This window comes from Moschus berezovskii, chromosome 11 (genome assembly GCF_049115385.1).
Source record: "Moschus berezovskii isolate FMDL1 chromosome 11, NW_MosBer_1.0, whole genome shotgun sequence".
Taxonomy (NCBI): Eukaryota; Metazoa; Chordata; class Mammalia; order Artiodactyla; family Moschidae; genus Moschus; species Moschus berezovskii.
Window position 1 is genome coordinate 5,547,825 of NC_142470.1, and position 26,723 is coordinate 5,574,547.

The following is a 26,723-nucleotide window of genomic DNA, read 5'->3' on the forward strand; positions in this document are numbered from 1 at the left end:
AACACTGGAGTGGTTTGCCATTTCCTTCTCCAGGAATTTCCTTCTCCAAAAATTCTGCCACTTACTATTTGGTTTTCAGCGAACTGCTTATCTCCTCCAAGTCTGCTTCTCATTTTTCAAGCAAGGCTGATACAGCAGAACCTTACTCATGGGGTTGCTGTATGCAGTAAAGAAGTTCAATGTCTAACAGCCTTGTACACAGATATGTTCATTCACTTTGTCACTATATTAGCTAGCTCTTCTGAATTTCCTGAGTGTCAGAACCATCCCAGAATACACCAGTCAAGACATTGATAAGTTTGTCTGTTTTATTTCCAGTCTGTAGAGAAGATATCCAGTGTCACACACACTCACATGCACACACACACATACTGCATCCACCTGAACTTGCCTGACACACTCCTTCCTTTTGAATGGCAGGGACAAAGCCATACTTGGCAGTCCCCAAGTTGCTGGTTACATTAGTTAGATTTGGTCTTTCAGAAAGAAGGCAGCTAAACATCTAAGAAGCTGAGCCCTTAGCCAAAGAAGTAAGAGTCCTATAGCTAATAACCACAGCCTGAAATACATGCTGACCTCCCTTTCCAGGAAACACTCTTGAGACCCTCTCCCTTCAGGAGCTGAATTCCAAGGAATGATAAAGGAACTGGTGGGGTTTCCCAGGACACTCCCTATCCAATGAGAGAACGCTTCCCTGTCCTTTCGAAAAGCTGAGAACACACCCACTTGCTCTCCCTTAAAGAAGCTTCCTGCAATCTTGTAAAGAATGTAACCACTGCAATAAGCCTAGATGGTTCTGCCCTCCTGTCTGAGTGAAGTACAGATGTATACTATGATGAATGGTCAAGGAAGGCATTTCCTTGCTCAAACGTCTCAGTCTGTCCCAGAAAGGAGAGGCAGTGGGAAGTGGGGGAGACAGACACTTGCTCAGCTAAGGATCTTGGGGGTGGGGTGGGGTGGGGGAGCAGGGGAGGAGATGTGGGGGTGAGATTTTACATTTACAGGGAGGAATGTTTTGCTGGGGTTTAAACTTCAACTAGGCTTATGCATTTGAAGTACCTCCTTAGACTGAAGATCAGCTAGTCATGACCGAATAATCTTGTTCCTGAACTGGTCAAGACCAGTGGATTAATCCAACCTGGCCATTTCCCCACCCCCTACCTGCTTCACTTCCTCAAAAACTGTCGTCAAGTCAGGTCCTTGATTATGGGTCAAAGGAGCCATGGGGAGCTCACACTGGCTCCAGCCTCCAACAGCCCCCAGACCTTTCCACTTAAGGTTTTTCAAAGGCTTCTGCAGGACTGTTGTCCAGTCTTGGGCCCAGTTAGGCCCCCAGGATTGCAATGCAGTCACCTCTTAGCTTCCTCTTTCCCAACATTCATCACCAGGGTCTGAATTCCCCACTAGACTCTGAATTCCATGAGTCTGTCCTTTTCACTACTGGCCCCGTAACAGATGCTTATAAACACGTGCAATGGATGAGTGCATCCAAGTCCTGAGTGGGCAGGGGAAGGGATTACAGAATGCAGGGGGGGTCAAGGCTGGGGGCCCTGATGATCCTGCCTCAGAGGCGCTAGGAAGGGTGAAGCCTGGCCCAGGGCCCTCCCCGAGGGTTGACCTAGGAGACTGCCCCTCCCTGTCCCTTCCCTTGTTTTCATCACTGACTGAGGCCAGCCCAGAGCAGAGATGAGGCAGGGGCAGGGGGTATCTGAACGCCCAGGCCCCAGTCCAGACCCCCATCTCCAGATAAACCCTTGACCTTGGACAAGGCACTTAATCCCCATGGGTCACCACAGTTTTGTCACCTGTGAACTGAGAGGCCTGGCCTAGCTAACCCACAGGGCGGCTCAGGCTCTAAAACTCTAGTCCATAATAAAAAAACACAGGTGACCCTGATCCAATTCCCAGGCTCAAGGTTTTGAGTGATTTGGAAACAGAGTGATGAATCAGAGAGACAGTGGGCACAGCGCATGCCAGGACAAAGTGGGGTGGGGACGGGGCTTAAAGCTTATAACAGGTTGTCAATAAATATCTATCGAGTGGCTGAGTGAATGACTGAAGAATGAATGGTGTAAGGAAGGTGTGAAGCAAATGGGGAAGCAGAGTCAGGTTTTAGGCAGATTAGGCAACCTGATTCTCAGCTCCTGGCCTAACAGTGGTGAGCTGCTTCTCTTTGCCATGAGCATTGAAGTCCTCGCCTTCCTATCATGTTGCCCTCAACATCCTCCCTGAAAGGTGGGACTAGACTGAGCTGAACCCCTCCCCAAGGCCCCAGGATCCCCTCTACCTCTGAAGCCCCAGCAAGGGTCGGGGGGTGCTGCACCCTCTTTCTGAGTTGCCTGTAAAGGTATGGCCAGGGGGCAAGATTAGAGGATTCCTCTGGAACCTTCTGGAAGGGCTCACATTGCCAAGCCCCTCTCCTCGTCTCCTTCTGTCACCTCACTGAGAATAAGGCAAGGCATGGACTGGGGGCGATCAGCCGGGGAGGTGGGACACTGCGTGACCACATTCTAGCACACCAAAGAGCCCTGTCTGAGGAAACCCTAACGAGGCCTTACAGCCTTATCCCAACTCCAGGGTCTTCTGAAAGTGGGCTGAGGTCTTCACCAGGGCCAGGCCAGGATGCCAGGACTTAGCTCAGAGACCTGGAAGGATAAAGAGTGCCAGTTTCAAGTGCGGGAATCACAGCCTCTGGTCTCCCTGTTCTGGCCCTGTTCCGCCTGGTTTTTGGTTTAATGTCAGCCCTTCTGCACAGGGAGGGGAGATGCAGGGAAAAAGAGAGGGAGGAGATCTGGACTCCCCAGCCCAGGGCCCCTTTAAGGCAGATAATTTGTGCCATACAAAGAGATCACTGATTCTGCTGATGAAGAAACAGACACACAACGACCAAACAAAACGAATAAGAGGTCACAATGAGTCACGAAGGGCGAGATCAGGAGGGAGGAGGAGAGGTGGGGAGGGCGGAGCAGGTCCAGGCAGGGGTCCTCAGGGCAGGCTGGCGATGTCTCTCTCTGGAGGGGGCCCGACTGGCTTGGGGCTGCTTTCGTTGGCTTTTCCTTCGAACATCATGACTCTGGTTTAGAAGCGGTAGGAAGAAAAGAAAAACAATACAAAACAGGATTAGGACTCTTTTCATCGTCCAGGGAAAGATCATCCCGGCCCTCACATCTGCAGGGTCCACCACAGAGTGCCTTTGCATCCTCTCTCCAGGGGGATTTTCCCAGAAGCCTCTGCAGGCAAATGGTGCCATTTTACAGAGGAGAACACTGAGGTGCCAAGGGGCAATGTGACTCAGAACCACACAGGCAGGATGAGATTTCAGACCTCAGACTTCTGGGTCATGTGCCTCCCCCAACCACACTGCCTGGAGGAGGCAGGGCTAGTCTGCATTGTGGTTCTGCTCAAAACCCCTTCAGATCTTCAAAAACCTCCCACTGCTCTGACAGTAAAGTCTGGGGAGCAGAGGGTGGGGGTTCAAGGTATAGCCTCAGGAGGGAATCCCAGCTCTACTCCTTCCCAACTGGTGCCACAAGACACTCAAGCCAGGGATGCTCAGTGTTTCCAACTAAATGTGATGATGCCAAAAGCGCTTACATCCTGAAGCTGTTCCAAGTGACAGTGTTCTCCTCCCTCTGGACTCACTCCCTGGGCAGGCTCCTTCAGCCCCCTGGCTTTGAATCCCATCCAAAGTTTGATTGTCCACAAAGGGCCTCTGTCTGAGCACCAGACCTGCACAGCCAGCTCCCTCCTCAACCTCTCCCCTTGTGTGTCTAGGGGCACTTCCAATTTAATACATCAAAACTGAGCTCAATTCTCTCCCACCCCCTGCTCTTCTCTCAAAGCAAACTGCACCATCACTTATCAGTCAGTCAACTCAGAACTCAGACCTTACAACCATCAGACTCCTTGTTTTCCTTTAAACCTGGAAGCAACCCTGCCAGCTCTACCTCCAAGATCACTCCCAACAGCCCCTGCCCACCTCCAACTTCGGCCCCTCCAGGCTGAGCACCTTATTTCTTACTTGCACAAGTGCTCGAGCCTTCTAACGACCTGCCTGCTGCCACTCTTCCTCCACTGCGGTTGGGGGAGGCCTTTTAAAAGTCAGCTCCTTGGGACTTCCCTAGTGGTGCAATGGATGAGAATCCGCCTGCCAATGCAGGGAACACGAGTTCATTCCCTGGTCTGGGAAGATTCCACATGCCACAGGGCTACTAAGCCTGGGCTCCACAACTACTGAGCCCATGCTCTAGAGCCCATAAGCTGCAACTCCTGAGCCTGCATTCTACAACTACTGAAGCCTGTGTGCTCCAGGGCCCAAGAGCTGCAACTGCTGAAGCCCATGTGCCTACAGCCTGTGCTCTGCAACAAGAGAAGCCACTGCAATGAGAAGCCCACACACTGCAATGAAGAGTAGCCCCCGCTCACTGCAGCTAGAGAAAGCCTGTATGCATCAATGAAGACCGAGCACAGCCAAAAATAAATAAACAAATAATGCTAAATCAACCATGGACTACAAGGCCCCGCATCATCTGGACCCTGCCCATCTCTGCAGACTCATCCTTCACCAGGGTCCTCCAGGCACACGGGCCTCTGTGCTACTCCTTGAGCATAAAAGCATGGCTCTGCCACAGGGCCTTTGCATGTGCAGCTTCTCCCACCTGGAATGCTCTCCTCTAGATTTTTACATGGCTCCTCTCTTCATATCTCTCTCACTCAGGGCTCTGGTCAAATGTCACCTCAATGAGATTCTCCCTGCCCACTACCCCACCTCTTTCTATTCCTCTTGCCCACTTTATTTTTCTGGGTGCTGCACTATTGCAACCTGGTGTTTGGGGTTTTTGTTTTGTTTTTGTCTGCCTCCTGTCATTAGAATGTAAGCAATTCATGGGTCCCCAGCACCAAGCATAATTCCTGGCACAGAGGTGGTGCTCAATAAATATTTGCTGAATTCATAAATGACAAAGCTAAGGAGTCAACATGCAGAGTGGGGCCCAATACAGAGTAAATATCCGCTGGATCTTAGGTGTCATTTCAGTAGCATCATCACTGCTAATGCTACCAGCTAGCCTCTCAGGCGCGGTGTGATCTCGCCTGTATGGTCTTCCCACCACACCTCCTGATCATCCCGCCCCACACTAAACGCTCTGACCAGCCTGAACCCGTGGGCTCACGAGCAGGCCACCCAGCTTCACTCTTTGTAAAATGAGACAGGTATATTTTACATTGGTACATTTGAAGTTAATCTTACACAAACACACCACTGTATATAAAAGAGATAAACAACAAGGATTTACTGTATAGCATAGAGAACTATATTCAATATCTCATAATAACCCCCAATGGAAAAGAATCTGAAAAACTATATATACATACTGGGCTTCCAAGATGGCACGAGTGGTAAAGAACCCGCCTGCCAATGCAGGAGACACAAGAGATGTGGGTTCAGTCCTTGGGTCGGGAAGAGCCCCTGGAGGAGGGCACAGCAACCCACTCCAGTGTTCTTGCCTGGAGAATCCCATGGTCAGAGGAGCCTGGTGGGCTACAGGCCACAGGGTTCCAAAGTGACACTACTGAAGTGACTGAGGATGCATGCATGCACACACGCATATGTGTAACTGAATCACTTTGCTATAAACCTGAAACTTACACAATATTATAAATCAACTGCTTCAATTTAAAAAAAAATTTAATCTTATAAAATCCAAGTGAGTGTCCTTTACAGTCTGAATTTCTCTGCTGCTTTCCAGTAGGGAAGTATGTGAAAACTGGGATTTTGGTTACCACACACTAGGCGCTTGCCATCAGCCAGGAGCTGGACTTGACTCCTCATGGGTCTCATTAACCCTCAGGACGACACTTCACGCAAGATACACGTGATCATCTCTGTCTTACAGGTGAAGGAACTGAGGCTCAGGGGCCCAAAGTAATATTCCCAAAGTCATTTCAGTAGCAAGAAGTAGCATCAGGAGGAACTTCCCTGGTGGTCCAGTGGTTAAGAATCTATCTTCCAGCATAGGGGATGTAGGTTCAATCCCTGGTTGGGGAACTAAGAGCCACAGGTCGTGGGGCGATAAAGCCTTCATGCCACAACTAGAGAAGCAACAAAGGACTCTTGTGCCGCAACAAAGACCCACCAGAGCCAAAAAAACCCCTTTTTTTAAAAAGAAGCAGAATTGAAAAAAAAAAATAGCATCAAGATTGAACACTACCTACTTTTTGAGCTGGCTTTTGGCTCTAGATTATGCTCACAACAATCTGTGGGGTAGTAGAGTCATTTTACAAATGAGAAAGCTGAGGGTCAGAAGGTCTCAGCTGTGCATTTATCATCGTCGTCATCACCGTTGGCACTGATTTCGCTGGGTTCTGCAATGGGCTCATTTTGCTGGCAAGGTACTTATTAACGGGACCATTTGATAGATGAGAGGCATCAGGTTCAGAGAAGTTAAGAACCTTGCCCAGTAGGTCAGAGAAATGAATTACCTCCTGGCCGGGGACTGGCTGAGGTGCCCGAGCCAGGAACCTCTCCACACACAGTGACTCTGCCTCCAGAGACCCCAGGAGAGGCAGGAGGTACTCACAGCTTAAGGACCGCCGACCGTTTCCCCAGCATCATGTTCACGAAGTCTCGATAGGAGATGGTGTCGCTGACCCCGCCTGTCACCTCCGAGATCATCTTCTTCATTTCCAGGTGGGTCTTGGGGACCCCAAGCTTCTCCATCATCCTCTTCAAAGACATCAGATCTGCCAGAGGAGAAGCAGATCTGTTAAGTGGGGACAGGCTGCCGGGCCGAGTTGGGAAGCTCCCAGGCGGCACCCCATGCCCAGAAGCAGCCCAGCAGGATGGCCCCTCCCTGGAGACTGCAGGCAATGACTTTTCTCCTCTCGGGAGAATAAGCCCATCACACCCTCCCTGCCCTCTTCAGAGGCAGTAGGGACTAGGGGTTAGGGACATGGGCTTCTAAAGTCAGGCAGACTTGGGTTGGAATCCAGCTCTGCTATTCTTGGCTGTGGGATGTGGGCCAAACTCCTTAACCTCTCTGAACCTCCTGCCATCAGTGATCAAACAGTCGATGGGATCATGTGGAGTGAGGATGCACAGGACGCCCCTGACATACAGCTTCTCTTCATTCTATTTTTTCTCTGCTGCTGCCTGAGGTTCGGGTGACTGTGAGTACACTGCTCCAGCCACCCGGGAAATCACAGTCTAGCGAAGTGGGATCAGAGAGTTGGCCTGACCCACAAATCAGAAATCGCTTTCCCGGTTGCTGGCTGCCAGCTTCTCCCCCACCTGCCTCTCCGACCCCACAGTCCTAGGCTCCACCTTGCTGGAAGGCAGCGGGGGCCCAGAACAGCCCACAGAGCAAAAAAGCCAACAAATGAACCAAATTCAAGAAAAACAAGGGAGGCACCCCGAGGAGCTGCTGCCTCTGACCTCCTGGCTCCCAAGATCTGAGGCAATTTCCTTCAGATTGTTCCATGAACAATGGGTCAGCAAACAGCGGAGTGGGGGTAGGGCGGGGATCAATTTTACTGCTTGGGGAGCGGTGGACCAGCTCCCCGGAGAGGCAGGGTGGGCCACACTGGTGTCAGACCCTGAGGTGCCAGGATATCCAGGACATTTCAATGAAAGCTGGACAACGCTCTACAGGAAGGAGTGAACCGTTCCCCACACGCTGCGGGCCAAACTAAATTGGCAAGACCTTTCCGGATGGCAATTTGGCAAGATGTTTCAAAAGCCTTTAATCCAGAATGCCTAATTTCTGAGATTTACTCTAAAGAAATAATCAGCAGTGTGGACAGAGATTCACATACAAAGACATCCTTCACGGGATTATCAGTAAGACTTAAAACCAGACATTGTCTGAAAAGGTGATGCTAAGGTTTTAGCTGAATAAATTACAGTCCATTCCCACAATGGAATATTATGCAGCCATTAATTATATTTCAAAAAAATGAATCATATGTCAAAATACAAACAATATATTATTTTTTAAAAAAGGTTCTAAAGCTAAAGCGGTATAAAACTGCTTGTGATTAGCACAAAGAATGGAAGGAAGCTGTTTCTGGGAGGTGGGGTTGCGGTGATGTATTTCGTCCCTGTGATTTGCGGTGATTTCCAAACTGTTTTATGGTGATGATGTATTCATTCAATAACCCCCTATTTTTAAAGAGGCTTCCCTGGCAGTTCAGATGGTAAAGAATATGCCTGCAATGCAGGAGACCCGGGTTCAATCTCTGGGTGGGGAAGATCCCCTTGAGAAGGGAATGGCAACACACTCCAGTATTCTTGTCTGGAGAATCCCATGGACAAAGGAGCCTGGTGGGCAACAGTCTATGGGGTCGCAAAGAGTCGGACATGACTGAATGACGAACGCTTTCACATTTCATTTTTAAAGAAAACAGGATAAAGATATTCAAAAAGGAGAAAAACAAGAGAAGACAGAGGAGGAGGAGAAATGTTGGAAGGAGGGTCCACTGGGAAACCACAGGCTGGTGAGGCAGGAGGGCTCTCTGACCTGCCACCCCCGACCCATCAAACAGCCTCCCCCCGCCGCCCGGCCCGGCACCCCTGGGGTCTCACTTACCAATCTCGCCCTCATTGTTCAGGTCAAACTCCATGTACTTCTCTGGAAATCACAGAGCAAAAACTTGCATTAGCAGGGCCCCAGTGACTCCCCTGGCGGGTAACTGGCTGGGTCTTCGGGAGCCCACACCAGCCTCCTCACCCCACGTGGGGGGCTCGATGCAAGTCCTGTCATTTTAGCTGTTGTCTCTGGAGAAAGGGCTCACCCCTGCTACACCCTTTGACAGCAGGCGAGGGGGAGAAAGGTGCCCAGGGCCCACTCTGACCCTCTGCCAAGATGGGCAGCTGCTTTCCCCCAGGCCCCCAGCAGTGTGGGCTGGCCGCATCCCAACCGTCTGTGAAGAGACTGAAATAAATTCCCGGCCCCGGGGAGGAGGATCTGCAGGGTGGGTTTTCAGAGCATCTCAGGTGATTCAGATGAGCAGCTGGGTGCGAGAATCTCCAAGCTGAGAAGTCCCCACAGTTCTGATCTTCTGGGGGGCTTGGGCCTCACTGAGAACCTGATGCTCTCTTGGGACAAATGCCCATGTACCTGCCCTTGACCACAACGTGGCACGTACAGTGCCCAGGGGCCCCAGGACACTCCCCGCAAACCTCACTACAGACTTGGAGTTCGACCTTTCGGATCAAGGGCTCGGAGGAGTGAGCCTGGTATCTCCTGACAGGGCAGTGTGTGCAGGGAAGTCCTGTGGCCTTGGGCAGGTCGCCCCTGCCACAGGAGGGCGGAACCTTCGGGGTCTCTTCTGCACCGAGCAGCCAGCATGAGAAAGCCAAGGTCCTCCCAGTGACCTGCAAGGTCCTATGACCTTCACAAGCGTCTGCCCTCCAGACTCCAGGCCTGCCTCTCCCCCTCGACGCCCCTATGCCCCTCTGGACCCCCCAGCAGCATGTTGCGGCTCCTGGCCCATCTCCCACCTGCTCCTGCTTTAGCCTTGCTAACCCTCTGCCTGGAACCTCCCTCCAGGAATTCTCAGGGCCATTCCTCTTGCTTTCAGGGGCCCCCAGCCTTTCTAACTGGGCCCCGCCACCCCCACAAAGCACCTACGATCATCTGACACACTTTCTACTCCCTTGTTGTCTCTTCACCACCCCTCCCCCGAAAGGACACGGGCTCCTTTGGCCAGAGGCCATCCTGTGAGTGTTCCTGGTACCCCCCAGGTCCCAAAAGGCCTGGTGCCTAGTAGGGCTCATTCAGAGATAAAATGAGTGAGTGATTTAAAACTTCCACATTCCCTTCACTTCCAAGGTACCTTCCTGTGGTCCCAGGATGGACCCCATCTTATATCCCAGTGAGGATCAGGAGTGTGGACCTGGGACCTCTATCTCTCCTCTCAGAGCCACCTCTGAAGAGTGACCCTGTTGGTATTCAGGGAGAAGGAAAGAGACCGGCTGCTCTGTGTTGGCACTGGGAGGGGAGGGGCAGAAGGACCTTCCAGGGTGGGAGTGTCTGTCTTCTACTTCTTTTCTTCTTCCTTCCTTTTTTCTTTATGATGTAAAAAGCACCAATTGTGTAACGGTTAAGAGCAGAGGCTTTGGAGTAAGACCAACACGTGTTCAAGCCCCAACCCTGCCAGTAGTGAGCTGTGTGACCCCAGGCAAATGACACCACCTCTCTGAGCCCAAGTTTCTTCATCTGCACCATCTCCTCGCGGCTTGGATTGGGCTGAGGCAGGGAGATCTGCAACCCTGAGCACAAGGTCAGCACTCAGCACATGCTCAGCCGTTGATGTCTTGCCTTAAGGACAGCTGAGCTGTAAGCGGTCCGAGGAGTGCTGGCCGGCTCTCTGCCCTGGAGCAGCGAGGATGCCCACAATGCCAAGTTCGAGTGGTCCCCCAGTGCGCCCAGGGCTCCCACACCCGGAGTGCATCTCCCGGGCACCAAAGGTGGGTCTGTCCGGCTCCTTCTGTGCATGGCTCCTCTCCTGTAGAGCCGCTGGCTGGGAACCAAGTACCAGGGCCCAGAACAGAGGGACCTTTCTGCCGCCCCCACCCTGCACGGGCTCCTGGGCCCTGTTTTCTTTTCATCCTGTGCTGCTGGGGATTCAATGGGCAGAAACTCTGCCCCCTGCCCCACTGTGGCGACACAAACGTCCATTCTCCGCAGGGGCTCCCGAGACACTCCACCGTGGAGGAGGGGAGGCAAGCGTGGCGACAAAGAGCCGATTGTGTCCTGGGGCCCCGGGAGCGGGCGGGGCGGGCCTGGGCAGAGGCGGGCAGGAGCCAACCTGGGCCACGCTGGGCAGCGGAGGGGAGAGAGGGCCAGGGCGGGCCGGGGGCCTGCCTGCGGGCGAGGGGTGTCCCCGGGGCTGGGCACCCCGTCTCACAGTCCCTCTGGAAGAGGGCTGTTCTGGATGAAACCGGGGTGCAGCCTGGCCCTGTGGATGAGGAATGGTATGCGTGAGGGCAGGGGGCCACCCAGCTCTCCTGGGGGCGGGGAGCAGCCAGCCCCAGCTCACCTTTAAAGGCAGCGAGCTTTTCCGGCAGGTTCTCTTCATCACTGTACTTTTGGTCGCAGAGGAACTCCTACGGAGGAAGAGGACAGCATGGCGCAGGCAGTCAGCAGGCAAAGCTCACCAACGCACAGGCCCCCTGCCCAGTGCCGCCCTTCCCGCCAGGTGGCTGGGCTTGGCCGGACTGGGCGGGAGGCTTCGGGGTTTATCCTGGCCTCCTGTCAACCCTCAGGGGCAGACCTGCACGGTCCAGCTCGTGGGTAGGAAGTTTGCTTAGCAGCTGGGGGTGAGGCCCAGTGGTTCTGCTCCGGAAGACAAAGCACCTTCAGTCAGCCTCTGAAGTAGGGGCACAGGGACCTGGCTTCCCCTCAGGACACCCCAGCTTCGAGTCCCACAAAGCCATGAGCCGCAAAGTCAAGTCACACGGTTCCAGCATGAACTTCTTAAGTAAGTGATCCTGAGCCAACTGACCCCTCTTTGAATCTCTCTTGCTTTATCTGCCAAATAGGTACAACTATCGTTAACTTCCTCTTGTCTGTGTTTCCAAGGAGAGTATATATATGAATCTTGGCAGCTCAATAAACAATAGCTGTTATATTATTAACATTATTACTCTCTCTCCAGAAGTCATTTACCCTCCCACCTGTGTCTTCACAGGGTCCGCCTTCCCCTCAGATGCTTTGAGAAACTCGACTGAGCCCTTTCAGAACCAGATGGGGTTGAGGGGAGATGCAGTGGAATTAAACGACAGTTCCAGAGTGAAGCACCTACCCACACGGTCACCCCGGATCTCCTGGTGGGCCCAGGAGGCAGCTATAACCACTATTCCCATTTTACAGATGTGGAAACTGAGGCTCACAGAGCCAGAGCTTCAGCTCAGTTCTGTCTGAGTTACAGCATGCATCTTTAATGCCAACACTTAAAAATGGACACTGAGCAGGTATTCATCCGACTTTAAAACAAAAACTAACGATGAGCACGCTGGGCACAGTGGAAGGTGTCTTACTTGAAACTGAACATGTTAGTCGTTCAGTCATGTCTGACTCTTTACAACCCCATGGACTGTAGCCCACCAGGTTCCTCTGTCCATGAGCTTCTCCAGACAAGAATACTGGAGTGGGTTGCCATTGTCTTCTCCAGGGGGTCTTCCTGACCTGGGGATTGAACTCAGGTCTCGTGTGTCTTACCTCCCTTGTTGCTCATCTTCAAGTGGCCCTAGAACCTGCGTTCAGATGAGGAAGCAGAGGATGTGCTCCCATCGTGGCACCAGAGTTTGCAGAATTTCCCCTCTATTTCCCTGGACCTTGCTTTTCTCACTGAGCCACGTGGACATGGCTGTGACTCCATCCTTTCATTATTTCAACAGTTTTTGAGGGAGCACAGGGTACACTGCTCTGTTCCAGGTAGCCTGGGAGCAGGTGAGAAAGAAGAGGGTAAGACAAGGTCCTTATCATAAAGTTACAGGAAGTCCCTGTTTACCATGATGTTAGAGGACTTCCCTGGCAGTCCAGTGGTTAAGACTCCAGGCGTCCACTGCAGGGCCCTCGGGTTCCATCCCTGTTCAAACATGTGCCATGCAGTGTGGCCAAAAACATTAAAACAAAGTAAAGTGTTAAATATTATCTAGGTCTAACTAATACACAATTTGAAGCTCCCCTCTGCTCTTCCCTAATCCAATTTCTCTCCCTTCCCAGAGATAATCATGATACTGAACTTGGGTTTCTATCATTCTCTTGAATGTTTTTCCTGTTACGACTAGGCCAACTACTATTGAAAAACACATTTTACAAGTTAATTTGGAGTTGTTTACAAAATTCTAATTTAAATTTTTGGAACATCCCATGTAAATATATACTTGTAGCTGAATAAGTGATCTTTAAACGAAAAAAAAAATTATCTGGGTCAATCATGCAACCTGTTTCTGATAATTCCTGCCATCATTTCCCACTAAATGATGACCAAGTCTATACTTACACATCTCCTAGGACAGGGAACTCACTACCTCTCCAGTCAGTCTTTGTAAGTGGAATGTAGAGTGGGAGAATGACAAGCAACTAAGTTAGGATAAAGCTCTCTGGGTTTGGATCTCAGCCTCCTCCTTACTAGCTGCAAAATGGGCACACAGGTACCCACCTCCTCAGGCACCTACCCCTCAGTGGAGACAGCCCTCTGTGGGCAGTTAGCACCAGGCTCGAACGTCCCTGCTCAGTAAACAACAGGTACAACTATGTGTGGGGCAGCATCTGATCCCTTCAAGGGTTCAAGTTCCTCCCCACTAACTCAGAACCCTTTGACAGAGAAGAAGGCAACCCCCCCCGCCCCCATTGCCCTGCCAATGTGGCTTCGCTCGCTGGGTCAGGGGGCCTTTGATTGCTCCTTTGCTTTTGACAGACACTATGCAAGTGACTTAGCAGCAGCAGCAGCATGCAATCCCATTCAGTTTTCACAGCCACCGTTACTTGAGTTTGCAGATCAGAATAGGACCAAGGAGGTCAGCATATATTACAGTCCAAGGTCCCCAGGCACGGCGGAAGCTCAGGGTTGGTTTGGAACCCGCATCTATCAGACCCCAGGGCCTGTGACTCCAGCAGCTGAGTAGGTGGAGGGCAGCCCCGGGGCCCATGGGGTCCAGCTGGCTCAGCCGTAGCCTCACTCGGAGCCTCGTTACCATGCACCATGCACAGCCTTGCCCGCACTTGGCTCCGCTGAGCTGGAACCTTCCCCTGCAGCCTGGGAGACTGCCTTCCTGTCAGCTGGCTCTGTCTGTCCATCCCTTCCTCTTGGCTTCCTCTCGGAGCTCTAGCTCTTCTCCCCTGCTGCCTGCCCCGCCCCCCATTCTCTGACCAAAAGCAGGACAATTAAGTCTTGTTCGTGACCCTGTGCCAACCAGGCACCTCCCAGGGTCACAGATGCCACATCTGTCTGGTGGAGGTACAAACCAGCCAGGGGTTCCCAGCCTCTGGGGTAAAGCAGAAACATTTAAAAAAAAATAGGGGGAAGTGCGAATATAGGGCGTCCAAGATTTTATTTTGCCAAGTCGAGTCTTTAAACAATGACCATTGACGGTTGCCATGAGTTCAGAAAAGGATATTTTGTAAAAGTAGGAAGTTCACAATCTCTGAATTTTTGAGTGGAATCCATTTAGGCTACTCACCACACTGTGCCTGCGATCCCTTCACTTGATCGTGTTAGGAACTAGAAAGCCTTCCTGGGGAAGCACAAGAGCACAGGCAAAACCCAACATCTGAGATCCTTTGGGGAGTGACCTGGGGGCCCTCCAAACTCCCCCGTTCTTTCTGGTTGACCAGAAATCCCGCACCGACCTGGAGCCTGTCTGTCATGTATGTTGACCACCTCTGAGACAGGAGGGAAGGGGGCAAGGGATGACTTTAAAAGAATGACACAGCCTGAGGACACAACATAAACTTCAGAACCAAAGAGGTCCAAGATGGTGGCCAAGTGGACTTCCACTAGACCTTGAGCCTCAACTTTAAAGGTCAAAAAGTGGGCGGTGACCCAATTCCTGGAAATCCCCACCCCTTCCCCAAAATAGCTGAAATACTCCTCCCACTCATCAGCCTATGAAGTTACCCAGCTCTATAAAACTGACAACCCCGTTCCTGCCACAGCTCTCGCCCTCTGAGAGGGCCCACACTCTGTCCGTGGAGTGTGTTTCTAAGTAAATCCACTTCTTACCTATCACTTCGTCTCTCATTGAATTCTTTCTGTGATGAGACGTGGAGAACCTGAGCTTCGTTAAGTCCTGAGACCAAGGGTGTGATCTTAGTTAAAACACTGGGGGTTCAAGACCCAGTCTGAGTTTCAAAGTTTCACCTCTACGGATTCCAGACAGATGGTGTTCAAGGGGTAGGACTCCGTTCCGTGTCTTGGAGACAAATCAGACACAAATGCAAGAGCTCAGCCTGAACTGCGGGGTGCTTAATAGCCACACCCCTCTCTGGACCTGACCCTGGGCCCAGCTCCTGGCAGGCAGCCCTAGGTGTCCAAGACTACTGTCTGTTCACTGATAAAACCAGTTTCCTCCTTAGCACTGATCACCATCTAACATGCTATTTCACTTCTGCCCTCTACTCCCCAGTTCTCACCCCCAAAGTGGGTGCCTCAGCTATCCTGCCTCCTTTCTCTGCTTCCCCCATGCCAGGTGTGCACCCACTGTGGGATGGCAGCTGTGTCCCCTGCCTGGAGCGCACCTAGCTGCATGTCACCTCCTTCTGTCACCCTCTCGATGCCTCCTGGAGACTCCGCCCCCACTTCCAATCCACCTTAAGACAACACCTTGCATTCCACGGTGAGTTCTCTCCTAACATAATTTACAGTGTAATTGTTTATGAAGGGTGTTGTCCACTATCTGTCTGCCCCTGCTGGGTTCTACCCTGTAGGTGCTCAGTCAATACTGGGTTGGCCAAAAAGTGGTTTTCCTGTAATAAAACCTAAACGAACTTTTTGGCCAATATTTGCAGGAAGGGTCAATGAACTGAGACTCAGGGAGGATAAACAACTTGCTCATCAAGGTAACCTTTTCATCCTGTTCATGAGATTCTCAAGGAAAGAATGCTGCAGTGGTCTGCCATTCCCTTCTACAGCTATGAGAAACTTAGACAGCATATTAAAAAGCAGAGCCATCACTTTGCCAACAAAGGGCCGTCTAGTCAAAGCTGTGGTTTTTCCAGTAGTCATGTATGGATATGAGAGTTGGACCATAAAGAAGGCTGAGCACTGAAGAATTGATGCTTTCGAACTATGGTGCTGGAGAAGACCCTTGAGAGTCCCTTGGACTGCAAGGAGATCAAACCAGTCCATCCTGAAGGAAATCAGTCCTGAATAATCATTGGAAGGACTGATGCTGATGCTGAAGCTCTAATACTTTGGCCACCTGATGCGAAAAGCTGACTCATTGGAAAAGACCCTGATGCTGGGAAAGATTGAGGGCAGGAGAAGGGGACAACAGAGTATGAGATGGGTGTATGGCACAGACTCAATGGACATGAGTTTGAGCAAACCCTGGGAGATGGTGGAGGACAGGGAAGCCTCGAGTGCTGCAGTCTGTGGGGTTGCAAAGAGTCAGACATGACTTTACAACTGAGCAACAACATCAAGGTGGCACAGCTGGCAAGTGGCTGAGATGGGATGAAACTCCACAGCAGGGGCTCGGGTTCCCTCCCTGAGCAGAGCTGAGGAGTAGAAGGAAGGAAGTGGCAGTGGGTGTTGGAAGGATGCTAGGAGCAGGCAGGTAACAGGTCCTAAGGGGATGTGATGTGTTTATGTCTCTGCCCTATGGATGCCTAGCACCCAGCAATTACCAGCATATAGTAGGTGTTTGAGAAATGTGAGCACTGAATGGACAGGGAGGACTGCGTTCAGCCCAAGAAGACTTTCTCCGCCCTCCCTCCCAAAATGGAAAAGGCAGCTTTGCAAAAGCATGTTTATGCATATGACAGAGGCTGGAGAGGACTGAGGTTGGAATGACATTTTCCCTCAGTGGCAACAGTAACAAATGCTTGAGCCACAGGGCAACTATGGGTGGGAGAGGCAGCTGACCTGTTTATGGGTGGGCAGCCCATGCTGACCTCAGGCTTGGGGCAGCTGTGTGGACCATGCCTTTGGCATGGGGGCGGGGAGGCGGAAAGGCGGGAGGCAGGAACAGGTGCTCTATTGGCTGGCCTGCCAGCTCCCACCCCACCTCGGGGCTTTGGATTCTTGGTCCCTGTTCATGCACAGCCCACAGCTTCCTCCCCCTACAACCTTGCCCAGCCTCAGGGCACAGCCATGCCCACTGGGCGGGTACCTTCTCCAGACCCCAGCAGCCCCTGTCCTAGCTCTGGGCCCCCAGGCGGAGGAGATGGAACTAGAAGGTCACCTTAGATGTTTGAAGAAAAATAAAAACAGAAACTGGAGAAGGAAATGACAACCCACTCCAGGATTCTTGCCTGGAGAATTTCCATGGACAGAGGAGCCTGGAGGGCTATAGTCCACGGGGTCGCAAGAGTCAGACACGACTTAGCGACTAAACCACCACCACCAAAAACAGAAACAAGAGGGCAAGCTGGAGTCAGAATGTCTAGGTTTGACCGCACCGGGTGCCGTGGGAAAATGACTTCATTTGTCTGGGCCTCAGTTTCCTCATCTCTGCATGCTCAGTCGCTCAGGCATGTCTTACTCTTTGCGACCCCAAGGACTGCAGCCTTCCAGGCTCCTCTGTCTACGGGATTCTCCAGACAAGAATACTGGAGTGGGGCACAATTCTCTTCTCCGGGGGATCCTACCGACCCAGGGATCAAACCCAAGTCTCCTGCTTGGCAGGCGAATTCTTTATCACTGTGCCACCTGGGAAGGATAAAAATAGTTACCTGATAGGCTCGTCCTGAGTATTATAGTAGGTAGGTAAATATACCTAAATTGCTTAACTCAGTGCCTGGCACTTGGTAAACGTTAAATAAATGTTAGCGATTTATTATTATCCTGGCATGCTGCAGTTCATGGGGTTGCAGGATTTAGTTACTGAACAACAATTTATTATACTATCATCATTTAACATTTCTATACATTCAATCCACTTAAAACCCCCAGCTCATCATCCAGACCATCATTGACCATTAAACAGATTATGAAGGAAATCCCCTCCCCCAATTCAGGCTGGTTATGATTGCCCTTTCCCTTCTACGGGTGTCCTCAACTCCCAGAGAAGACAACGGAAGTCCAGAGGGATTGCTCAGCTTACTTAAGATCACAGTGTTTTCACAATTCATGGTCTATCTGCCTTCACCATCCCAGCTCCCTCCCTGCCCCTAACAAGGCCTGGCCACGGGTTTCCAGGCAAAGAAGGTCAACACTGGGATTTGGGCAGTGTTCCCTCTTGGGTAGCTACAGAAAGAGGTTATTCCAGAGGCCAGGGAACCACTCTATAGCCCTCTAGTGCGTGAGAAGGGGCGTGTGTGCAGACGTTTCATTCTGGTCCCATCCCCCACCCCCACTCCAACCCACTGTCCCCACAGACCAGTTTTTCAGGCTGCAGAAACTGCGGTCAGAGCATCCAGGTATGAGGAGTTCAGGGGCCCCCTGCGCTCTGAGAGTCTAGAGCCCTTGGGGGCCTGGTCAGTTCCTAACAAAGAACCAGGAGATGCAAGCTGGAAAGAGCCCGGGGTTGAAAACAAGAAGCCATGAGCTAGGAGGTCACTGCCCATGGGCCGGACCCCCAGAGGTGGCAGAGCTGTTCCGACATCCACCCTGTCCCAGAAGCCAGAGGGGCTCCTCAGAGATCCAGCTGGTCCTCTTTGTCAACAGCTGGGAAACTGAGGCCTCAGAGGGCAAGGTCTTGACCAAACCATCTTTCCTCCAGCAAGTGCAGGGCGTGCTCGGCAGAGGGATGGGGAAGGGAGCTTGACTTGGATTTCCTGGGCTCAAATCCCAGTTCCAGCACTTAGTAGCTCTGTGGCCCAGGGCAACTTGCTTTACAACTCTGGCCTCAGTTTCCTCATCTGTGAAATGGAACCATAATAACAGAACCTCCTCACTGGGTTGGTATAAAGATTAAATGAGTGAACTGTATAGAAAAATACTCGCTTCTAGTATACTCACTGTGTGTGTGCTTAGTCACTCAGTCATGTCTGATTCTTTGTGAACCTCATGGACTGTGGCCCCCCCACCCCCAGGCTCCTCCGTCCATGGGATTCTCCAGTTAAGAATACTGGAGTGGGTTGCCATTTCCTTCTCCAGGGGTTCTTTCTGACCCAGGGATTGAACCTGGGTCTCCTGCACGGCAGGCAGATTCTTTACTGTCTGAGCCACCAGGGAAGCCCAGTAAATTTACTAAGGGGCAGCAGTTATCACTTTGTGTTTGGATCACCTGAACTCAAGCCACACCAAGAGACAACTGTGCATAGCGGAAGGGCAGGGAAGAGGCCCACCCACAGCTCTATCTCACATTGTGCCATCAAGCCCTCCTGGCAAGCCTTGACCCCTGGTCGCTCCTCCTCCAGGACAAACTTGGCTTTTGTCCTTGGATACCAGGCTGAGCTGGTAGTACTGGGCCATCTCAGACCCCAGGGATGGTGCCCGCAGCTGCATGGGCTCACTGCTGCCTCTCTTGGTCATTTACACTCTCTGATGCACACCAGTCTCCCCTCACCCCCTGAGAGCTCATGCCCAGAAGGGGCTGTTTCCTGAACCAGCAGGGGTTGGCAGCCCCAGGATGCTGTGTCCTGGCCTCCCGATCCTCGCCATCTGCATGTACCACCGCCCAACCCCACGTAACTCCCTTTCTGGGCTGGTACCTCTAGCACTTGCTCCTGGATGCTCGCTCCCGGCCCTCCAGGCACGTCTTTATGTATTAGCTGCAGCAGAATTTTAGGGCGGGCAGATATCACCATCTTGGAGGCCATCCAAGGGGCCAGCAGCTGAAGCCCTGGGCGAAAACCCCAAGGACAGGTGGCACCATGCCTGGCCCTGTGGCCTCTGATGCAGCCCACAGGCTCTTAAAGGGCCAGGGCCAGGTCACGGATGCCCGGCCTGGGGCCTGGCGTATAGCAGGCACCTGTAATGTGCACCCACGAGGACAACAGGCTCACATTCCCCACAGCGGCTCTGGGGCCTCATCTGGACATGGTGTGCTCGCCAATAGACGGGGCAGCTGGAGAAAAACACCCCACCGACTGCCCGAAAGCAGCAGACCCTGCAGAAATTCCATCTCCGGCTTCCTGTGACATGGCCACTCTAAGGTTGAGAGGGGCAGGACCTGCAGGGACACTGAATCCTCAGAGGCTCACGTGGTTGCTTATCACCATCTCCCTTATAATATATTAAGGAAGAGCAAGAGAGACGGGTGCCTGGCGATGCCAGCTGGGCATTCACCTGGGCAGGGGACAGGGTAGCACTGCCAGTCCACAGGACAAGAGACACACCTGTGCAGCCAGGTCAGGGCTCAGAGGTCTCCCGCTGCTGGGGGAGAGACCAGGAAGAAGCACCCCCTGGGCAGAGCTACCCGGCCTGCTGTGTCCAGTTCCTGGCACAGGTGGCACGTGGGCTCTGACTAACCATCAGGCACCAAAATGCTCGAGGGAATGCCGAGTGCCCTTCATTCGACCCCGGAGGGCTGAGAGGGTAGGATGGCAGCCAGAGATCCTTATCCATGTAAGCAAGAGAGGCCTGTGTCATAGTCAGGCCACAGCCACCTGGTGGACCGGGGCCAGGCCGAGCCATGGGCAGCGTTGGGAGACAGAATCCCAGCTCTGTCACTTCCTGGCTGGGTGACTTTGGGCAGGTGACTTCACTTGGCTGAGCCTCTGTTTCCTCATCTCTAAAATGGGTGGCCAAATAATCCTTGTCTCACGAGGATGTTTACAGACTCTTGCTGAGCATCCACCTAATCCGGCGTTCCACTGAGAGGAGTCAGTGAGATGAGGCACGCCAAGCACCAGGCCTGGAGCAAAAGCCCAACGCAAGTTATTTTGTAAATGAGCCTCCCGGCCTCTGACTGGTGCAAGCAGCAGCTCTCAACACCCTCCAGGCTCCTCCTGCTCTGTCCCACGGCTAAGGACGCTTCGAGGGGCACCCGCCCAGTCCTGTAGCTTCCCTTGGTTCCTGCAAGAAGCTGGAGAGAATCTGTCCTGTTGCCATATAAGGCTGGATCTGGCTGACCCGGGGTCACCTGCCATGCCATCAGGGTGCGGGGAATGTCAGCTATGTAGGGGGGTAGGAGGTCCTGCCAGCTCAGTGGTGCCGAGAATGCGCACGCGCGAGCACACACATAGAGACACACAGACACACACACACACACACAGACACACACATAGACATAGACACACACACAGACATATACACACATACACACACAGACACAGCGTGGGGGGTGCCCACAAGGGAGCCCCAGTCAAGCTCAGAGATAGAAAAGGCTGGGGCCAAGTGTGGCTACTTGTGTGCGTGTGTGTGCTCAGTTGCTTCAGTCGTGTCCAACTCTGTGCGACCCTATGGACTGTCACCCACCAGGTTCCTCTGTCCATGGGATTGTCCAGGCAAGAATATTGGAGTGGGTTGTCATTCCCTCCTCCAGGGGATCTTCCCCACCGAGGGACTGAACCCTAGTCTCCCACACTGCAGGTGGATTCTTTGCCCTCTGAGCCCCCGGGGAAGCCTCGTGTGGCTGTTTAAACGCAGGTAGTATATTCAGCACCTTTGGGTCTTGCCTTGTGCAATACAGGAACAGACCCTCACAGGGTTGAAGTGAGGATCCAACGAGATAATGTCCCAAGCACGCCTGGCATACTGTCCAGCACACACCAAGTGCGCAGAAAATGACAGCAAAAACTAGAGTGCAACCCCCAAAAGTGCATTTTCATACAGCTCCACCAGGACCTCTGGGTCCACCCAAGTCTCCTCTTTTGACTCCTGAATCCCTTATAATAACAATAGCCAAGACTGAGCTACCCTGCTGCCCTCTGGAAACGGGCCCATCCCAGGGAGGAGAAAGGCCACAGAGAAACTGTTCATCCAGAGAAGCCCCCAGAGCTCATCACCAGGCTGGGCTCTGCCCCAGGCAGCAGGCACAGCAATGCCCAAACACATACAGTGAGTCATGAAGCCCCAACCTTCGTGCCTTCCAGCTTTCAAAGGGCCACCCGGCAGCTGCTCAGCCCAGTCCCCCAAAAGCCCCACTTTGGTGGAGCTATGAAGCTGCAACCAAAGGCAAGCAATCTGGGCTGCCAATATGGGTCCCTGACTCATTGGAAAAGACCCTGATGGGGGGAAAGACTGAGGGCAGGAGGTGAAGGGGATGACAGAGGATGAGATTGCTCGATGGCATCATAGACTCAAGGGACATGAGTTTGAGCAAAACTCTGGGAGACAGTGAAGGACAGGGAAGCTTGGCGTGCTGCCGTCCATGGGGTCATAAAGAGACACAACTGAGTGACTGAACAAACAATAACAATCCATCCACCCTAGGGAACTTCCACCGTGGCTGTGGCCATGTGCGAAATTGACTCAGACTCTCAAACACAGTGACTCCCCGAGAGTCTGCAAGGAGCTTCAGTCTGATCATCTCTAGTGACGATTGCTGTAGGGACCTGGAACAGAGCAGGCATCTCTGCTCCCAGTTCAGGAAGGGGAAGATAAGATTCTGCCAGACAAAGGGGTCTGGTTCAGGCTGAACAGCCAACCTATCTCAGACCTTGCCCCCAGTTTCCACTCCTGCACTGTGATGTCCCAAACAAACTAATGATAGCAATCAAGACAGCAGGCAGCTCTCCTGTGTACTCTACATAGATTATCTCAGCTGAAAAATCACAACAAACACATTACCATTATCTCCAGAGGCTTGCCCAAGGTCACAGAGCCAGTGAACACCCCCCTCCACCCATGACTCTCAACGACGGTGGGACAGCCTTGCTGCTGTGGTGGGGAACAGCTCAAGCTTTTGGTTTCACCCTGGTGCCTCCTTCCTCGGGAGCCCAGAGCCTAGATCGCAGCAGCCCAGCCTGGGCTCACACAGTGGATCTCAGAATAGCATCCAGGCAGAGAAAGGACACTGGACCAGAAGTTCTGCCACTGGCTTCTGTGTAGCCTTGGCTGGCCGCTTGCCCTCTCTGGGTGTTGGGGTCCCAAGGTGGTTAGACACAGACCTCTCCTGTTCAACATCTCCAATCTCAGTGCTGTCCAGACTGGCCCCTGAGAGCCACAGTCCCTCCTCTTTCTGAGCCAAGTCACCACACCTCCCAAAACAGCCCTGTAGCCTCACCCCCACCCCACGTAGTCGCCCCATCCCCCACGGGCAGGGTTGGCATGGAAAGTCCCACACACTCTCAGCTCCATGGTCAGTCCAACTAGAGTCACCTCTCTCCCATCTCCAGCTGTCTCTGGCTCGGGGTCCTCTGGCTGTGGGTGGATTCAACTGGCTTGGAACCCGGCCGGCTGAGTGGCCCAGGGGGCTGTATGAGGTCAGGGTTCCAGGCTCCCGTCCAGAGGGCAAAAGCAGCCAACACCAAGGCTGGGCCAGCTGCAGAGGGACCTGGGAGGGAGCCCAGCAGCCTGGACCCCTGAGAGTCCCAGCCAGACAGACGTCCAGGTCCGGACATCCAGCTGCTCTCAAGACGGCACCCAGAGGCCAGGTGTAGGATGATGGTGAGGGGGCCACAGTTTAACCTGGCGGGACCCTGGGGTCTCCAGAGCCCTCCGTGGGTTTCCTACAGCCAGTGGAATGAAACCAGGCAGGCTGCCTAGTTCTAGACAGTCCACGGAAATCAGACTGCAAGCCCTGGGTGAGAGTTAATATTGCATTTGTGCCACAGCCCTTGGACCCACCTCCACACGGCCTCCCCCCAGGACCCCACTGACCCTCACCACTTTCTACTTGGGGACTCTGAGCTGCACTTGGATCCTGGATGCCCCGCAGCCCAAGCGAACCAGCAGGGGGAATGTCCAGCCATGTTTCAGTGGGCATGACTCTGCCACCAGTTAGAAACCTGGGACATCCTCCTCAAGAAGTCATCCAAATATCACCCATGGAGGTCTTCTCTCCTGCCGGGCCAGGTTCTGGACCAATCACAAGACATGCCTTCCCTTACTGAGCCCTTCGGGGGACCCAGGCTCTGTGGGGAGAGGTCCTTGCTAGGGACCACAGAACTGGAACACGATGGACAGCAGATCTGAGCCCAGGGCTTGTGGGGCCGCCTTTGAGTTCTGACCAATCCAGGCAGGCCCTGACAGTTTTCCCTTTTTTCTAGAGTTTAAATGTAGTCTTTAAGCAAAGGTCTAAAACGTCCCATTGTGTGTCTGGCAAGAGCCGGAAGGATTTCTTTATAGAAATCCACCAGGATCAGGATGAAAAGCATCAAGTCTCTAAGGCAACCTTTCCTAAAAGCACTGGAGTGAGAAGGAGTTGTGGGAGTGGGGGGACCAGGCAGAAGGCCAACGTTTTCTGGGGGATGAGAGCACTGGCCTGTGAGTCTGGAGCCTGGGGTCCTAACAGCAGCCTGACCCAGACTTGCTGTGCTACCTTGGGGGGCTACCTCACCTCTCTGAGCATCTCTTCTCTCCGCCTCTGTAAAACAGGGGACAACTCAGACATGGGGGGCCCTTCCAGTGCCAAGTCCCTGCGGCGGATCCCAGGCTAGCTCCGGCGGGGCCCAGGGCTGGTGAGCCAGGCTGGCATCAGAGCTCCAGAGAGAGCCCCACCTCCCTAGTCAGAGAGGAACAACTTGCAACCCGAGACCAGAGGGAGGTGGAGGGGCTGGAGGGGGACCTACCTGGAGGCTCGGAGACAGGGCTGGAGGGAGGAAATTGGGGAAAACCCAGGAGAAGGTTGGGGGGGCTGATTTTGCAGCCAGCACAGCCTCGCAGACGGAGGTGGGACCCACCCCGCGGGGCGCTGGGAGATTTGGGGGCGACTGGCAAGCTGCCCTGGGCGGCAGCGTGGAGCTTGAAAAGCGAAGGCAGCGGCGCGCGCTTACCCGGTTGATCTCGGCCAGCCTCCTCTCCTGCCGGGCTTTGAGCAAACCGAAGGCTTTCCCTCCTGGAGGAGACAAAGAGGCGGCCGGGAAGCCGGGGGGTCTGTCTCGGGCCGCGCGCCCTCGGCCCGCGCCCACTCCCCGCGCGCCGCAGACCCCACCGAGCGCCCCGCGGCACAGGTGGAGGCGGGGGCCCCGGGCGCGGGCGCGCGGTGCCTACCTTGGAACCTGTTGCTGAGCGCGGCCGACATGGTGAGCAGCCGCTCCCGCCGGCTCGCGGCTTCGCGGCCGCCAGCGAGGGACGAGGAAGGGCGGGCGCCTGGTCCGAGCTCGCGCGGCGTGTGGCGGCGGGACGCTCCCCTCCCCCGGCTCTCCCCGCCGGCCCGCCCGCCTCCCCTCCCCTCCGGCCCCGCCGCCGGCATCAAAGCGGCTATTATGCGGGACGCCGAGCCCGGCGGCCGGCCCCTCTGCTGGAGGACGCGGAAAATGCACCGCGCGGGGGCCGCCCGGCAGCGCCTCCCTCTCGCTTCGTCCCGGGACCTCCTCCAGTCCGTTCCCGCTCGGGCCGCGGTTTCCCGTTAAACAGACGGCGACGACCTTAGGACTCACTTCGTGGAATGACTCTGAGGATCCATCCAGTGCAGGTCCCAGTCGCCGGGAGTTGAACTCTGCTTTCGCCTTTTGCGCAGCACTTTCAGAAAGGCAGGCCCAACGTTCCCAACCTTTCCTCTTAACTCTTGAAAGATGCACACGCTTGTAGTTTGCTGAGAAAATGCGTAACGACAAAGTGTCTCTCCGGTATCACCGACACTTGAAATCAATTAGAACCAGTCGGTGTTTTGTTAATAAAACCTTTTCGTTGATCACTCACTGGGCACCAGGCATGCTTTGCCAGATCAACGCAGGATATATGTGTTACATCATTTAATCCTCAAAACTTTGTGAAATAGAACTCCACGGCTCCACGTTATCGAAAAGTCAGAAAGTTGCAGCCTGGAGTACAGGTCCACCAGGATGATAAACCGAGCCTCCAATTTCTGAAACAGCCGGTTTCACGAACTGGAAGAAAGTGAAAAGTGGTTTGTCCCTCAGTCGTGTGCAACTCTTTGCGACCCCAGGAACAGTAGTCCTCCAGGCTCCTCTGTCCATGGAATTCTCCAGGCAAGAATACTGGAATGAATAGCCATTCCCTTCTCCGGGGGATCTTCCTGACCCAGGGGTTGAACCTGAGTCTCCTGAATTGCAGGCAGATTCTTTACCGTGGAGACACCAGGGAAGCCCCAGTGGCACTCCTAACAATTAATTTTGCATGGGTCGCGGGCACTGACAGGGACGGGGCTAGGCAAACAGCATGCCTGCTTGCCACTTCCCACCGCACGTCCGCTGAGTGGGCAGGTCCCTGGGGACTGGGTGCAGAACGCCTCCATTTTCACCCCTAGGATTGAAGTCCTGGGACCAGCTGGTTCTCTTTTTTTCCTGTCGCTGCCTCTGGGGAGGGAAGTGACCAGGCTGTCCCAAAGGAGAGGGCTACACAGGTGGAGATTGGTGGAGATGGGACAAGCCAAGGTGGAGATTGATGCCAGGGCAGCAGGCCCCACCTCCTCAGCACAGCCGGTTATCCTCCCTAGGCCCATTCACCCCTAATTTAGGGTTTGGATATAGGCCAGCTGTGTGACCTTGGGCAAGGTACTTGACCTCTCTGAGCCTCAGTCTCCTGGTCTGCAGAATGGAGGAAACAATGCTTCTCACCCAGCTGGGGCTGTTATAAATTTTATTACCATGAGGGTGGTTTAAGCAGGTGGGAGTTATAACCCTGGGTTAAAAGGAGATGATTCGTCTGGACGCCAGAGAAGAGAGCGGACTTAGAATGTTTGTTGTTTTAGTCGCTAAGTCATGTTCAAGTCTTTTTCGACGCCATGGACTGTAGCCCACCAGGCTCCTCTTTCCATGGGATTTCCCAGGCAAGAATACTGGAGTGCCATTTCCTTCTTCAGGGCATCTTCCCGACCCGGGGATCGAACCTGCATCTCGGGCATGGCAGGCAGGTTCTTTACCACTGAGCCACTAGGGAAGCCCCAAAGTATAGGCCCGTCCCTGGGTGGGCCTGAACCAGCAACCTTTCGGTTAACATCCAAACTTAGAATGGGGCCCTGATCATGCACTTCCTGATCCAGGCTGAGACAGCCGGTTGCCGTGGGTGTTGGGCTGGGTTGGTTCCGTGGGGCAAAGGCT

The 26,723-nt window shown here is 53.4% G+C and overlaps 1 protein-coding gene across 1 annotated transcript; it reads right to left on the reverse strand.

Moving 5' to 3' along the window:
- Window positions 1-294: 294 nt before the first annotated feature.
- On the reverse strand, window positions 295-24,951 carry AIF1L (allograft inflammatory factor 1 like). Its single transcript, XM_055400582.2, has 6 exons — window positions 24,712-24,951; window positions 24,495-24,556; window positions 11,041-11,107; window positions 8,586-8,627; window positions 6,579-6,741; window positions 295-3,073 (listed from the first exon to the last, which is right to left on the reverse strand). The coding sequence occupies exons 1-6, from the start codon at window positions 24,911-24,913 to the stop codon at window positions 2,986-2,988; spliced, it is 624 nt and encodes a 207-aa protein (XP_055256557.2). The 5' UTR covers window positions 24,914-24,951; the 3' UTR covers window positions 295-2,985.
- Between the last annotated feature and the right edge of the window lie 1,772 nt (window positions 24,952-26,723).

Bases quoted from the DNA above. Each gene is read 5' to 3' on its own strand.
- AIF1L (XM_055400582.2), bottom strand. From the start codon at position 24,913: ATGCCGGCGGCGGGGCCGGAGGGGAGGGGAGGCGGGCGGGCCGGCGGG. The intron at 11,108-24,494 runs GTAAGCGCGCGC...CTTCCTCCGTAG, and splicing joins GGCTGGCCGAGATCAACCGG to GAGTTCCTCTGCGACCAAAA. The intron at 8,628-11,040 runs GTGAGCTGGGGC...TGTGATTTCCAG, and splicing joins AAAGCTCGCTGCCTTTAAAG to AGAAGTACATGGAGTTTGAC.